This window comes from Eleutherodactylus coqui, chromosome 1 (genome assembly GCF_035609145.1).
Source record: "Eleutherodactylus coqui strain aEleCoq1 chromosome 1, aEleCoq1.hap1, whole genome shotgun sequence".
Classification (NCBI taxonomy): Eukaryota; Metazoa; Chordata; class Amphibia; order Anura; family Eleutherodactylidae; genus Eleutherodactylus; species Eleutherodactylus coqui.
Window position 1 is genome coordinate 483,746,792 of NC_089837.1, and position 14,093 is coordinate 483,760,884.

General features: G+C 45.7%; 1 protein-coding gene across 5 annotated transcripts in view; it reads right to left on the minus strand.

The window, feature by feature from the left end:
• PRPF40B (pre-mRNA processing factor 40 homolog B) overlaps positions 1–14,093 on the minus strand; it is a 97,361-nt gene that overhangs the window by 1,181 nt on the left and 82,087 nt on the right. For 4 of the 5 annotated variants that reach the window (XM_066585914.1, XM_066585921.1, XM_066585909.1 and 1 more), the window contains 3 exons: positions 2,242–2,344; positions 2,097–2,158; positions 1,849–2,019 (listed from right to left, as the gene is read on the minus strand). In XM_066585914.1, the coding sequence (XP_066442011.1) occupies positions 1,849–2,019; positions 2,097–2,158; positions 2,242–2,344 (336 nt within the window). Of the gene's footprint in view, positions 1–1,848; positions 2,020–2,096; positions 2,159–2,241; positions 2,345–14,093 lie in introns of those variants that run through there. The other variant, XM_066585927.1, reaches the window with a different exon arrangement.

Consider the following 14,093-nt stretch of genomic DNA (forward strand, 5'->3'; position numbering starts at 1 on the left):
CAGCAGCGCTATATGCTGGCTAAATCCAGTACTGCATGAGGTGACACGTTGGATAGGCTCCGACAGCAGAGAGGCTGGCAATATACAGTAAGAGAACCCCGACGGACGTCTTCCAACATCAGAGCTGTACAGCCTTAAATCATAATGTCTTCAGATGTCAGACAGTGGATTGGAAAGGGTTAAAGGGGGTTTTCAGAAAGAAAAAAAAAAATATTTTTTTTTGTGCTGCGCATGTTAAAAACAAATTACAAAAGAGCCCATATGTTCCCATCCTGCATCCCCAAGAGCATCAGAGCCACCTCTCCATTCACCCGGCTAGATCTGAGTCAGCCTGCTACCGCCAATCACAAACCTCAGCAGGTCAACCACTGAGATATAAGATTGGCTGCTGCAGCCTGAGACATCCTGTCAAAAGAAAAATCTTATCTGCAGCGCTTTCAGGTAATTTTTTTATTTATTGCCCCCCACCAAGTTGGGTGCTCGAAAGAATGGAAGGCTGAGTCAACCTTGAGCCGGCTACCTGAATCACGCGGGGATTGGATTTACAACCTTCAGTCATGAGTGAGAGCTTAGAACTGCATTTCTGCTGCCTTAACACTCTGCGCCACACAAGGAGTAAACACAGTGGTGGCACTGAAGCTGTGGTCCGATAAACCGAAGACAGACAGCCTCCCACTGCAACAGCGAAGATCGGAGAGCACACTACAAATGATATGCATATGCATTGTGAGCTGTGAGGCCTTATATAGACTGGACATCATTAATTTAAAAGACACCCTCCTATTAACTGAATTTACCACCGTTTTAATGTTGCACGGTAAATGTTTAAAAAACAAAAAAAGCAGCCTAAATTCTTTTTTTGTTCATTTTGCTTCCCAAAAACAGTGCAATAAAAGTGCTCAAGGAAGCCATAAATAACCCCCAAATAGTACCAATAAAAACTACAGCTCCTAACTAGGGATGAGCGAGTATACTTGCTAAGGCACTACTCGCTCGAGTAATGTGCCTTAGCCGAGTATCTCCCTGCTCGTCCCGAAAGATTCGGGGGCCGCCGCAGCTGACAGGTGAGTTGCGGGGCAGAGCGGGCGGGAGAGAGGGAGAGAGAGATCTCCCCTCCGTTCCTCCGCCGCAGCTCCCCGCCCCGCGGCGGCACCCGAATCTTTCGGGACGAGCAGGGAGATACTCGGCTAAGGCACATTACTCGAGCGAGTAGTGCCTTAGCGAGTATACTCGCTCATCCCTACTCCTAACGCAAAAAAAAACAAGCCCTCACAGAGCTCCGTTGAACAAAAACATTTTAAAAAGTTACGGGACTTTAAATGCAGCAATGCAAAAAAACATTTTTCAAAAAAGGGTTTTTATTGTGCAAAAGTGGAAAACTGGAAAAAAAAATAGATACTTTTGAGATTGTCATAATTGTACCAACCTGCAGGGAAAAAAAAGTATCATGTCATTTATGCTGCATAAATAACGCCGTTAAAAAAAAAAAAAAAGCCCACAATGGCAGAATTGATGTGTTTTCTTTCATTGCCCTCCAAAAAAGAATTAACAAAAATGTTACAATACATTATATGTGCCCCAAAAATGGTGTCAATAAAAACTCTCCATTCAAAAAACAAGCCTTCATACGGCCATGTCAAGGGAAAAATTAAAAATTGATAGCTTTTGAAAATCACAGCTTGTTTTTAAGTCCAATAAACACGTCCATCCCAAAGCATCAGGACATTTGACCATTTCTTCCCGATGTTACATTTTTAAGGCGTGTTTCCAAATGTCTGAAGAGATTGTTTTTGCTATTTTTGCTTTACATTGTAGATTTTGTGTGCTTTGCCCGCTAAAAACACTCACTTTCTCTTTCCGTGAGGTCTGCTTTAGTGATCTGCGGCGACAGTCTGCAGGCTCCGCCTCTTGGTCGTGGTCTCGGTCTTTCGCTCTTTCTTTTATCTGTTCGTTATCTTGATCTCGTTCCCGCTTTATACTCCTCTCTTTTTCCTTCTCCTCCTCACTCTCAGGACTGTTCTAAAAAACAAACTACGTTTCATTGTTGACTTCTCTTAGGTTGCCGAACACTACGGGGTACCTCTGTTCACACTCACCGACTTGTGTCTCTTTTTCTTATTCTTCTTTTTCTGCCTCTTGGATTTCCTGGAACTATGTTCTGGGCAGATGATAAAGACAAAGCAAATAACTCACTGATATCACGTATCGCATCCAAGGACGTGACGCAAGTACTTACTATACCTGAGTCACCTGATGATGAGACTTCAGAGCCGGACTCTGAATGGTTTCGTTTTTTTCTTTTTTGTGTTCGATGTTGGTGATTTTCCTCTTCCGTTTCCGACATCTTAAAAAAATAAGAGGAAGAATACAGAAAAGTGTAACTTAACAGGAAGTTTTAGAAAGATGCTATCAAGGAGTTAGTTAAATGCTCTAGTACTAATTGTCAATAGCAATTGCCAGTTTAGGCTGGTCAGACTTGCGCTATGAGTCCCCGCCGGAGGTTTCTGTTAATTTCTAAAGCAAGAACAGAACAGCCAGTAGTGCTATGACAAAAACCCCAATGCACCTTATAGTAAGTCAACAGGGACAATCACTCACTGTTCAGAAGCCATGATACAAGTGTTAAATTGTCATGGTCATCGAACTGAACTGAACTGTATTTACACTATGATCCTGACTGTATATGAAATAGGTCCTAGTGGAGTGGTGGCGAACCTATGGCCAGAGGCGGCACGCAGAGCCCTCTCTGCTGACATGCACTGCTTACTACATTAGTGAATACCGGCAGGGGTGCTGCAGCTCACCTGCCTGTATTCACTCAGCGGCACTGATCCCGGTGCATACTGTGCCGTTAGTGTGCACCCGGGATCCTCCTACCCCCTCCCCTGACGTCTCCTCTTAGATTCTGCGAGAGCAGTGGGAAGAGGCATCCAGCAGCACACACTGACGTCACAGTGTGCACCTGGAATCAGCGTCAGCAGCAGAGGAGCAGCGGTGCCTCCATGAGGAGGAGGTAAGTATATGGGTCTCAGGGGGGGGCTCTATTACTACTGGGGCCGCTGTGGAATGTCACTATTACTACTGGGGGCCGCTCTGGGATGTAATTATTACTACTGGGACCACTGTGGGATGTCACTATTACTACTAGGGCCGCAGAGGAGCAGCAGCGCTTCCACGAGGAGGAGGGGGTAAGTATATGGGTCTCAGGGGGGCTCTATTACTAGTGGGGGCCGCTGTGGGATATCACTATTACTACTGGGGACACTGTGGGATGTCACTATTACTACTGGGCGCTGCTGTGGGATGTCACTAATACTACTGGGGGCCGCTGTGGGATGTCACTATTATTACTGGGGCCACTGAGGGATGTCATTGTTACTATTGGGGCCGCTGTGAGGTGTCACTATTACTACTGGGGCCACTGTTGGATGTCACTATTACTGCTGGGGCCGCTGTGGAATGTCACTATTACCGCTGGGGCCGCTATGGGGGTCACTATTACCACTGGGGCTGCTACGGGGGTCACTATTACCACTGGGCTGCTACGGGGGTCACTATTACCGCTGGGGCTGCTACGGGGTTCACTATTACCGCTAGGGCTGCTGTGCGGGGTCACTATTACCACTGGGGCTGTTATGGGGGTCACTATTACCGCTGGGGCCGCTGTGTGGAGTCACTATTACTGCTAGGACCACTGTGGGGGGTCACTATTACCACTGGGGCTGCTATGGGGGGCACTATTACCGCTAGGGCTGCTGTGGGGGGTGGGGTCACTATTACTGCTGAGGGCACTGTGTGGGGTCACTACTACTGCTGGGGTCGCTGTGGGGGGGGGGGGCACTATTACCACTGGGGCCACTGTGTGGGGGGGCCACTATTACCACTGGGGCCGCTGTGGGGGTCACTATAACCGCTGGGGCCGCTGTGGGGGTCACTATTACCATTGGAGCCACCGTGGGGGGTCACTATTACCGCTGGGGTATTTTTACACGTGGCGGAAATGCTGCAGAATGTTCTTAGTGGAAATTTCTGTGGCAAAGTCTCTGTGGGGGGGTCACTATTACCACTGGGGCCGCTGTGGGGGGTCACTTTTACCACTGGGGCTGCTATGGGGTCACTATTACCGCTGGGGCTGCTATGGGGTCACTATTACCGCTGGGGCTGTTATGGGGGTCACTATTACCGTTGAGGCCACTGTGGGGGGTCACTATTACCACTGGGGCCGCTGTGGGGGTCACTATTACCATTGGAGCCGCCGTGGGGGGGTCACTATTACCGCTGGGGTATTTTTACACGTGGCGGAAAGCTGCCACGGAAATTTCCACTGAGAACATTCTGCAAAGTCTCTGTGGGGGGGTCACTATTACCACTGGGGCCGCTGTGGGAGGTCACTTTTACCACTGGGGCTGCTATGGGGACAGTATTACCGCTGGTGCTGCTATGGGGTCACTATTACCGCTGGGGCTGTTATGGGGGTCACTATTACCGCTGGGGCTGCTGTGGGGGGTCACTATTACCGCTGGGGCTGCTGTGGGGGGTCACTATTACTGCTGGGGCCGCTGTGGGTGGTCACTATTATCGCTGGGGCCGCTGTGGGGGGTCACTATTATCGCTGGGGCCGCTGTGGAGGGTCACTATTACCACTGGGGCTGCTGTGGGGGGTCACTATTACCTCTGGAGCCGCTATGGGGGTCACTATTACTGCTGGGGCCGCTATGGGGGTCACTATTACCATTGGGGGGACTGTGGGTGGTCACTATTATCGCTGGGGCCGCTGTGGGGGGTCACTATTACCACTGGGGCTGCTGTGGGGGGTCACTATTACCTCTGGAGCCGCTATGGGGGTCACTATTACTGCTGGAGACGCTATGGGGGTCACTATTACCATTGGGGGGACTGTGTGGGGTCACTATTACTGCTGGGGCCGCTGTGGGGGGTCACTATTACTGCTTGGGCCACTGTGGGGGGGGGGAGGGGTATGACTATTACCACTGGGGCCGCTGTGGGGGGGGGGTCACTATTACCACTGGGGCTGCTGTGGGGGTCACTATTACCGCTTGAGTCGCCGTGGGGGTCACAATTACCGCTGGGGTATTTTTACACGTGATGGAAATGCTGTAGAATGTTCTCAGCGGAAATTTCTGTGGCAAAGTCTACAGCATTTCCGCATCCAAAAGGCAGTCAAAATCTGCCCACTGTCTATTTTCAAACAGCCCTGTCCTTTTTAGAACGAGGGGGGTTATAATCATACGTCGTGATAAGCCCCGCCCCCTGACGTGTTGGCACTTTGCAATAAATAAGTGGGTTTTTGGTTGCAGTTCAGGCACTCGGTCTCTAAAAGGTTTGCCTGCAAAAGTTTTTTTTCCAAATTGTGGCAGTGAAACACGATTCACATAGATAACCTTTGCAAAACTTGCTTTCATTTACATGTCAGTTAGCACAACAAATATATTAGGGCTAGGTTCACACAGGGCGGATTTGCTGCAGAAATCTTGTAGTTTTGCTGCAATGAAAAACCGCGAGATTTCCGCTGGATAAGCGCAGCTTCAAAATTCTCGGCACTTAGCCGCAGGTTTTGGAGGAGCTTCGCTGCATGCTTTTCCGTTGCGTCCGGCTCTCCCATAGAGTGTGAGTGAGGTCGCAATGAAAAAATTGACATGCTGCGTCCCGGGAATTCGCGCCGCACCGCTGGCTAATGCCGGCTTTGCCGCGACTTTTTACAAATCTCGTCTGCATGGCTGGCTACTCCCGGGATTAGCGGCTGCAGGCGGATCTGCCACAGCGAAATTCCGCAGGGAAATCCCACGGCAAATCCACCCTGTGTCAACCCAGCCTAAAGGCTGCTTTAGACACAACGATTATTTGAGTGATAATTGTTGTGTTGTTTTAAAGCGCAAGGTGACCGCTCAAACGTGCCCCCGCTTGTTCTCTGCATCCAGCTGTTTTCTGCACGGAGCGCCCGGCTGTTATACACTGAGATGACTTCTCGGGCATCTGCAATTACTGAGATGACCTGTCGGGCATCCGTGATCACTGAGATGACCTGTCGGGCATCTGCGATTACTGAGATGACCTGTCGGGCATCTGCGATCACTGAGATGACCTGTCGGGCATCTGCGATCACTGAGATGACCTGTCGGGCATCTGCGATCACTGAGATGACTTCTTGGGCATCTGCGATCACTGAGATGACTTCTCGGGCATCTGCGACCACTGAGATGACTTCTCGGACATCTGCGACCACTGAGATGACTTCTCGGGCATCTGCGACTACTGAGATGACTTCTCGGGCATCTGCGATCACTGAGATGACTTCTTGGGCATCTGCGATCACTGAGATGACTTCTCGGGCATCTGCGATCATTGAGATAACCTGTCGGGCATCTACGATCACTGAGATGACTTCTCGGGCTTCTGCGATTACTGAGATGACCTGTCGGGCATCTGCGATTACTGAGATGACCTGTCGGGCATCTGCGACCACTGAGATGACCTGCCGGGCATCTGCGACCGCTGAGATGACCTGCCGGGCATCTGCGACCGCTGAGATGACCTGCCGGGCACCTGCGACCGCTGAGATGACCTGCTGGGCATCTGCGACCGCTGAGATGACCTGCCGGGCATCTGCGACCACTGAGATGACGTGTCGGGCATCTGCGACCACTGAGATGACCTGCCGGGCATTTGCACCCGACAGGTTGTCTCGTGTACAAACACATTAAGCCTAGACGTCTTAAAATATGCCAGATTTATCACAGTAGCATTGCTGAATGATAAAACTGTTAGATTTCAAGTGTCTAGTCTAAGTGTAGATCACCTCTTAGTTGGCTTAGTTTACACCAAAACTTGCACTAAATGTTTGGCGCCAAACCCAATTATTAGAAAATGCAGACCCTTCTGTTAGCTACAACAAAACAAAATGTCCCAAAGTGTCTAAAACACATAGCAAATGTGGTTCAAAACATATTTGACAGTTTTTCCGTGTAATTTGCACCAGAAAACGGTCAATTTTTCAGCAGTAAATTAGCCCCTCTATGTTTCCCTAACAAACCCTTCCATTATACCCGTATAATAAATCCCCGGCACTGAAGGCTGGATACGTTTGGCTAACTAGGTTGTTAAGAGTTCAGCTGGCATATCTATTTATGTAACTCCAATCTCTGTGAGCTTCTATAATACTTTTAGACAGCAGCTAAAGCTGGTGATAGGTCAATTCTTGTCTAAGACAAAGCAACAGGATTACTAACAGATGTGTTGGCAAATCTAGTAGGGTAAATTACTTGCATCACCGCCGGAACCGCTATATGAAATACATTCTTTTCAGCTCATTACGTTTTAACTTCACTTTAATTTTTCTTATTCTCCTGATCTCCCCTCGCTACATTTGGTCAGACCCTTGTGTTACCCTGCGCTCACTTACGTCACTTGGTTTCCACTGATTTCAATAGAGATAAACAGTTCACAAGAACTTAACGCCTGCTTGACTTTGGCTAATGGAGCGATTTATCGTTCACACGTGCGAAGGATGTCGCAGTTCGTTCGTGCAGCCTGTATATACCATCGTGCGTTTGTCAAATCGTTCACTGTACTAGTGAATGAGAACAATTTAACGATCGGTATTTAAAACCACATACCTGGACCATTGCATGAGGTGGAGCCTGTGGACTTGGAGCCTCCAATATGGAGTCAGAAGGGCTTATGGCAATGAAACAACTAGCCAAAACTAAAGCACCAGGCAGAGATAATATACCGGCAGAGCTATTGCTGCCAGTACCAGTGAAAGTCATCACAGTGCTGTGCCAGGCAGTATGGGCATCCACACAATGGCCAGAGGACTGGAAAAGGTCTGTCTTCATCCCTCTACCAAAGAAAGGCAACTCCCAGCATTTTTCCAACTACCGAACAATAGTCCTCATTCCGCATGCAAGCAAGATCCTTCACAAAATTATACAGGAAAGACAGATCAGTAGTCGAAGCGGAACTCGCTGATGTGCAGGCAGGATTCCAGCGAGGACGTGGCACCCGCGACCATATTGCAAACCTGCGATGGACCATGGAAAAAGCTTGAGAATACCAAAAGAATATCTACAAGTGCTTCATCGACTACATCAAGGCCTTTGACTGCGTCGACCATGACAAGCTATGGCAGGCCATACAAGAGCTGGGCGTATCGGCACATCTAGTCAAGCTGATAAAATCACTCTATACCAATCAAGAAGCCACTGTGTGATGACAGTATGGGGATACAGATTGGTTTGTGATTGGTAAAGGCGCCTGACAGGGCTGCATGCTCTCACCCTTCTTTTTTAACCTATATGCGGAAGTCATTTTGCAGAAAATGGACCGAGATGAATTGGAAACCGGGGTGAGAATAGGTGGCAGAAACATCAACAATCTCCGTTATGCGGATGACCCAACTCTGCTTGCAGAAACAGAAGCCGTTCTGAAGCAGCTGATATGGAAGATTAAAACTGAAAGTGAAAAAATGGGCTCTTACCTGAATTTAACTTTTCTGTTGCCCAAAAAGCCGTACAGAATCACTTTGAAAGAAGACCAAGCGGTTAATTTGTGATTTGTGAGTTTAGTATCAAAGGTTGGATCTTTCAAGAATTTTCTGCTTTGTGGCCCAACAAATATGCCATTTTTAGCTTTCTATTGCTCAATTTGGGTAAAAAATTTTTAAATGATTGAATGTCTGACCTCCTTTATCAAGAGCTTTTATGAAATTCTTCATCAGACGCAACTTGATATGAAGCGGAGGCAAAATGACTTTACTCAACCAATGGAGTATTCTTCATGCCTCCAGTATCAAAGCCATGCTTTCATATGTTTCTCTCATGTCCACTGCATAGGCCAAAGGCAGTGACGGGGGTTTGTTGCTATTATGCAATAGCAGTGCTTTTAAGCTGGTTGTACAGGGTGGAGCGCGGTAATTTGCTAATTTGGGAGTGAAATAAAAAAATAATGAACTTGTAAAAACTTTATTTTATATTTTATTTACATTGAACAGTAGTGGAATTTACAAATTATTTGGTTTTAAATATTGTATCTGGCAAATGTTGACCTTCGCTACGAACATCGAACGAGTTAGAGCAGCAGTATTGCAATCTCCGAAACGCTCTGCTCGGAAGCAAGCACTTGCTCTTGGCATTTCAAGACGTTCTCTCCACCGGATTCTTCATAGTGAACTGAATTTTCACCCGTATAAAATGTGCGTGGTCCAACAATTGTCAGCACGGGATTATGTTACACGACGAACATCTGTATTGCAACCGTCCCAACACCCTGGAAGACCTAAGGAACAATATTGACGCTGAGATTGCCAGAATACCAGTCGACATGCTTGAAAGAGTGCATGAGAACTTCAGAAAACGTATGCAGCAGTGTGTGGATAGCGAAGGTCAACATTTGCCAGATACAATATTTAAAACCAAATAATTTGTAAATTCCACTACTGTTCAATGTAAATAAAATATAAAATAAAGTTTTTACAAGTTCATTATTTTTTTATTTCACTCCCAAATTAGCAAATTACCACGCTCCACCCTGTACTAGTATCAATAAATAGTCGCCGTTCCTGTGGGTTATGCTGAACACCTGGCTCCATCATCCAACCATTCAGGGGTATATATATATAAATATATATATACATACACACACATTGAATCCTGTACTTCAAAATGCTCGGATAAACGGCTACTTCTTGATCTACAGGTTGAAATCTTTGCCCCTTCAGTTACAAAGTTCCATTGTTTCAATGTGGAACCCAATAGTTTAGCTCCCTGTTTAGAAAGTTGTAAATCATGGACCAAATCGTTAAGTTCCTTGTGTTCTATGAGGCGAGGTAATCTGTCATGCGATTCAGGGTTGTACTCTCCTACAGATTGGCATCTTCTGATTAGCTTTCGTCTGATAGGCCTGATGCAGTGGTTTGCAAGTTATGGACAGGCATAGGCAAGCCTTCCCCATGAGGCAGAGGTTCATGGACTGAAGACACATCTGCATCTCTTATTTTATGTCTGGTCTTACTGGAATCTCCCGCAATATTTGTGAGGCAAACATAACAATCCACATGACTAGCTGGCTCACACCAGACCATTGGAACAGCAAACAGCATGGCTCGGCGCTTTCCGTTCATTCATTCTGTTAGAGTAGTTGTGCAAGTTATGCAAGCCATATGAGGTGCAAAGTTTTTATCCTGATCCCCGAGAGCATAATCAAAATACAGTCTATAAGTAGAGATGAGCGAGCATTGCCCTTAGCGAGTACCTGTCCGCTCAGGAGCAAAGATTCGGCTGCCGGCGGTGGGGGAGAGCGGGGAGGAACGGAGGGCAGATCTCTCTCCCTCTCTCCCCCCTGCTCATGGCCGCAACTCACCTCTCACCCGCGCCAGCACCCGAACCTTCTCTGCCGAGCGGGGAGATACTCGCTAAGGACAATGCTCGATCGAGTAATTGTCCTTAGCGAGTATGCTCGCTCATCTCTATTTATAAGCCTTCCAAACTAAATCAGTAATTGGTTTTTGAAGTAAATTTTCCACACACTTAGCAAAAGTTGTCGGGGTGGTTTACAAAACAACGTTTACCAGATGCCATAGTACTAACTATAACTCTGAAATGTCAGAATGTTTCACTAGCTCACACCGGAAATGCAAAAACACAGATAAACACAAACTGAGGTAATGGAAACTCAAAAATATGGATACGCTGAGGTAACAATGAATAGAAGTGCTTTGTGCAGGTTACAGCACACATTAAACTGCAGTACCTCTATAGGCTAATGCCGGTACCCTTCCTGCACAACTACAGTGTTCTGTAGTTCTTTTAGAACTTCATCCACTGTGTATTACATATAAATAAAGAGTTTAGCATAGTCACTGATTTAATTTTATACACATAATTCACCAGAAAAGGAGAAGAGCACCAACACAAAAAATTCTTATAAAAAACAGAAAAAGACTAAATTAAGTAAAAACCTTACGCGATACATGGAATCATAAAATTGCAGAGTTGGAAAGGACCTCCAGGGTCATCGGATCCAATCACCCGCTCAGTGCAGTATCACTAAATCATCCTAGACAGATGTCTGTCCAGCCTTTGTTTGAACACTTCCATTGAAGAAGTCACCACCTCCCGAGGTAACCTGTTCCACTCACAGATCACCCTCAAAGTTTTTTCTAATATCTAATCTGTGTCTCCTCCCTTTCAGTTTCATCCCATTGCTTCTAGTTTTTCCTTGTACAAATGGGAATAGGGCTGATCCCTCTGCAGCCTTCTTTATTGCAAGCTAAACATTCCCAGATCCTTCAACCGTTACTCATAGGACATGATTTGCAGACCGCTCACCATCTTGGTAACTCTTCTCTGAACTTGCTCCAGTTTGTCTATGTCTTTTTTAAAGTGGGGTGCCCAAAACTGGACACAGTATTCCAGATGAGGTCTGACTAAGAAAGGTAGAGGAGGATAATGACCTCACGTGATCTAGATTCTATGCTTCTCCTAATACATCCCAGAATTGTGTTTGCCTTTTTGTCTGCTGCATCACATTGTTGACTCATGTTCAGTCTATGATCTATTAGTATACCCGTCTTTTTCACATGTGCTGCTTAGCCCAATTCCTCCTATTCTGTATGTGCTTTTTTCCTTTTTCTTGCCCAGATGTAGGACTTTGCATTTCTCCTTGTTAAATACCATTCTGTTAGTCAATGCCCACTGTTCAACATTTTCTAGATTTTTTTGAATACTCTCTCTCCTCTATACATCATTTCCAAAGGCAAATTCAGATTCTACACCCAAAAATCCATAAGAATGGAGGTCATGTATCACACACCAGAAACAAAAATGCTGTTGACTAGTGTTATTGTTCATAAAAATGAGAGAATTGTTCAAATTTAAACCAGTCAATATTTGTGTATACTATATTATTGTCTCTGTATCTCGGAAATGTGACGTTATGGAATCTGATTCTTCCACTGAATTCAGCCCCCGAAATTAGGTAAATCAACCTATTTGGAAACCCAAAACAGAAAAAAAGTTACAATTTGTTGACTAGTGTAATCGTTCCATGTAAACGCACCTTACTAGAAGGGTCCTGATAAGAGGGTAATAAGCTAATAGCTCAACATACTCAAATAAGGTATAAGAGAGTAGATTGTCTAGACCAAGAACCAATTTCTAAACAGGGCAAATATGATTTTGTTTGCCCCTGTTAACACCAAATCTACAGTTCTTGGTATCTATATCTGTATGTTTTTATATTACCTGATATGCAAGAAAATTAGTGTTGCTATTAGTATGCAGAGTTTATCACACATGTGTATTATGTAAATTGCTTGTGGCAGTCATTCTTCCCAGTGTTACACAGGTTAAAACACTATTAAAGGGACTTTATCAGCACATTATTTTTTATTAATTAAAGGCAGATAGAGCAACATTTTCCATTTTTCTAATCTGGTTTTTATTTTCCATTTGTAGAATGTTTTATTCTGCTGTCTATACGTGACTATGCGGACGGCCATCTTTCCTGAGCTGCATTTAACAGCATTTGGAGAGATGCTTTACAGCAGCTTCATGGGCCATTCACACCATGGACAGCAGGGGACCCATTGACTTGTATGGAGACTGTACTAGACCTGCTCTGTTACCTGTGCAGGGGTCATATTGCATCGAGGGGGAGTAGATAGTCACAGCTGATCTCCTATTCTGAATGGTGGATTCTGTGTGATCTACATATAGGTGTCACCTCGCAGTGTAATCCTGCCTGTGATGTTAGTGAGATGACAGCGGCAAAGCTTTCTCTACAGATCAGGAAGTATAACACTAGTATTGGGCTCTGTTGTCCGTCTGAAAAATGCTGAACTTTAGGATTGTTTTTTTTGTTACATACGGATTGTGACAAAAAAAAATAAAATCACGAAAAGCTCTTAAAAAATATCTTTAACACAAAAATGTGATTTATATAATAAGTCATTTAGTGATTACACAACATCTTTAAACACACTGGACTGGGCATGGTCTCTTCCCCATGGCATGAGCAAGGCTTATGTTTCTTTATGGATTTGCTGTAGACAGATCACACCTGGCATTGTTTTTCCCGACACTTTTCTTCTTGCTCACTTTGAAATATTGAATAAATGAGCCACGTGATGCAAGTACTTCATCAATATGGGGAAGGTGGGAAATTACTAAGGGCTGTAGGCCCCAATTATGATGTAAAAAGGTTTTAAATTATGGCACACCACAGACGCATTATAATTTGCAATGTTTTGTCCTTCTTGGAAAGGTGAGCTCGCCATAGTGATGGTGGCAGAGCCTGTGATGCTTGAGTCATTTACTATTAAGTGATGCTCTAGGCCTGGAGAAACAAAGATGGCCAAACAGCTTCTCTGACTATCTGATGCACACTAGCATGCATCGGTAGACATTACATGCTACTCTGACTGGCCAGCACCGCTCCTGTGGACAGCACTAGTCAATCGAAGCAGCATGTAGTGTCTTAAGACTAATGATGCATACAGTCGTACCTCTACTTTCATCGCCTTCGTCTTCCGCCGGTTTCCAGTTTCGCCGATTCGTCAGTGCAGAATCTTGCCTCTTTTTTTGTCGCTTGCTTCTAGTTACGCTAGCAGCCGCCGGCCCACATGACCTCGCTGCTGACGTCACAGCCATTCATGGATTGCTCCAATCACAGCCACTTATGGATGAATGACTGTGATTGGAGCATCCAGCGCTGGCTGTGATTGGCTGAGTGGGCTGTTACTCAGCTGGCTCAGCCAATCAGAGCAATCTCTTGCTGGAGGTGGGGGATTTCAATCCCCCGTCACTAGCAAGATGCTCTACTGGCTTGACAAGCCTGCATAGAGCTCCGGAGAGTGGACCCCGGTACACCGACAGAACCTGCTAGGTGAGTATATTAATTTTTTTTCTCTCAGGCAGTGTAGCTAGGGTGTGTAAATGTGTAACCAAGTTGTGCCACGTTTTTGGCAGCGTTGAAACCGCTGCCCATTCATTTCAATGAGCGACGCAGGGCCGAAAACGCTTGTGTTAACAGCCTCATTGAAATGAATGGGAACGTTGTACAGCTGTACAAAAATG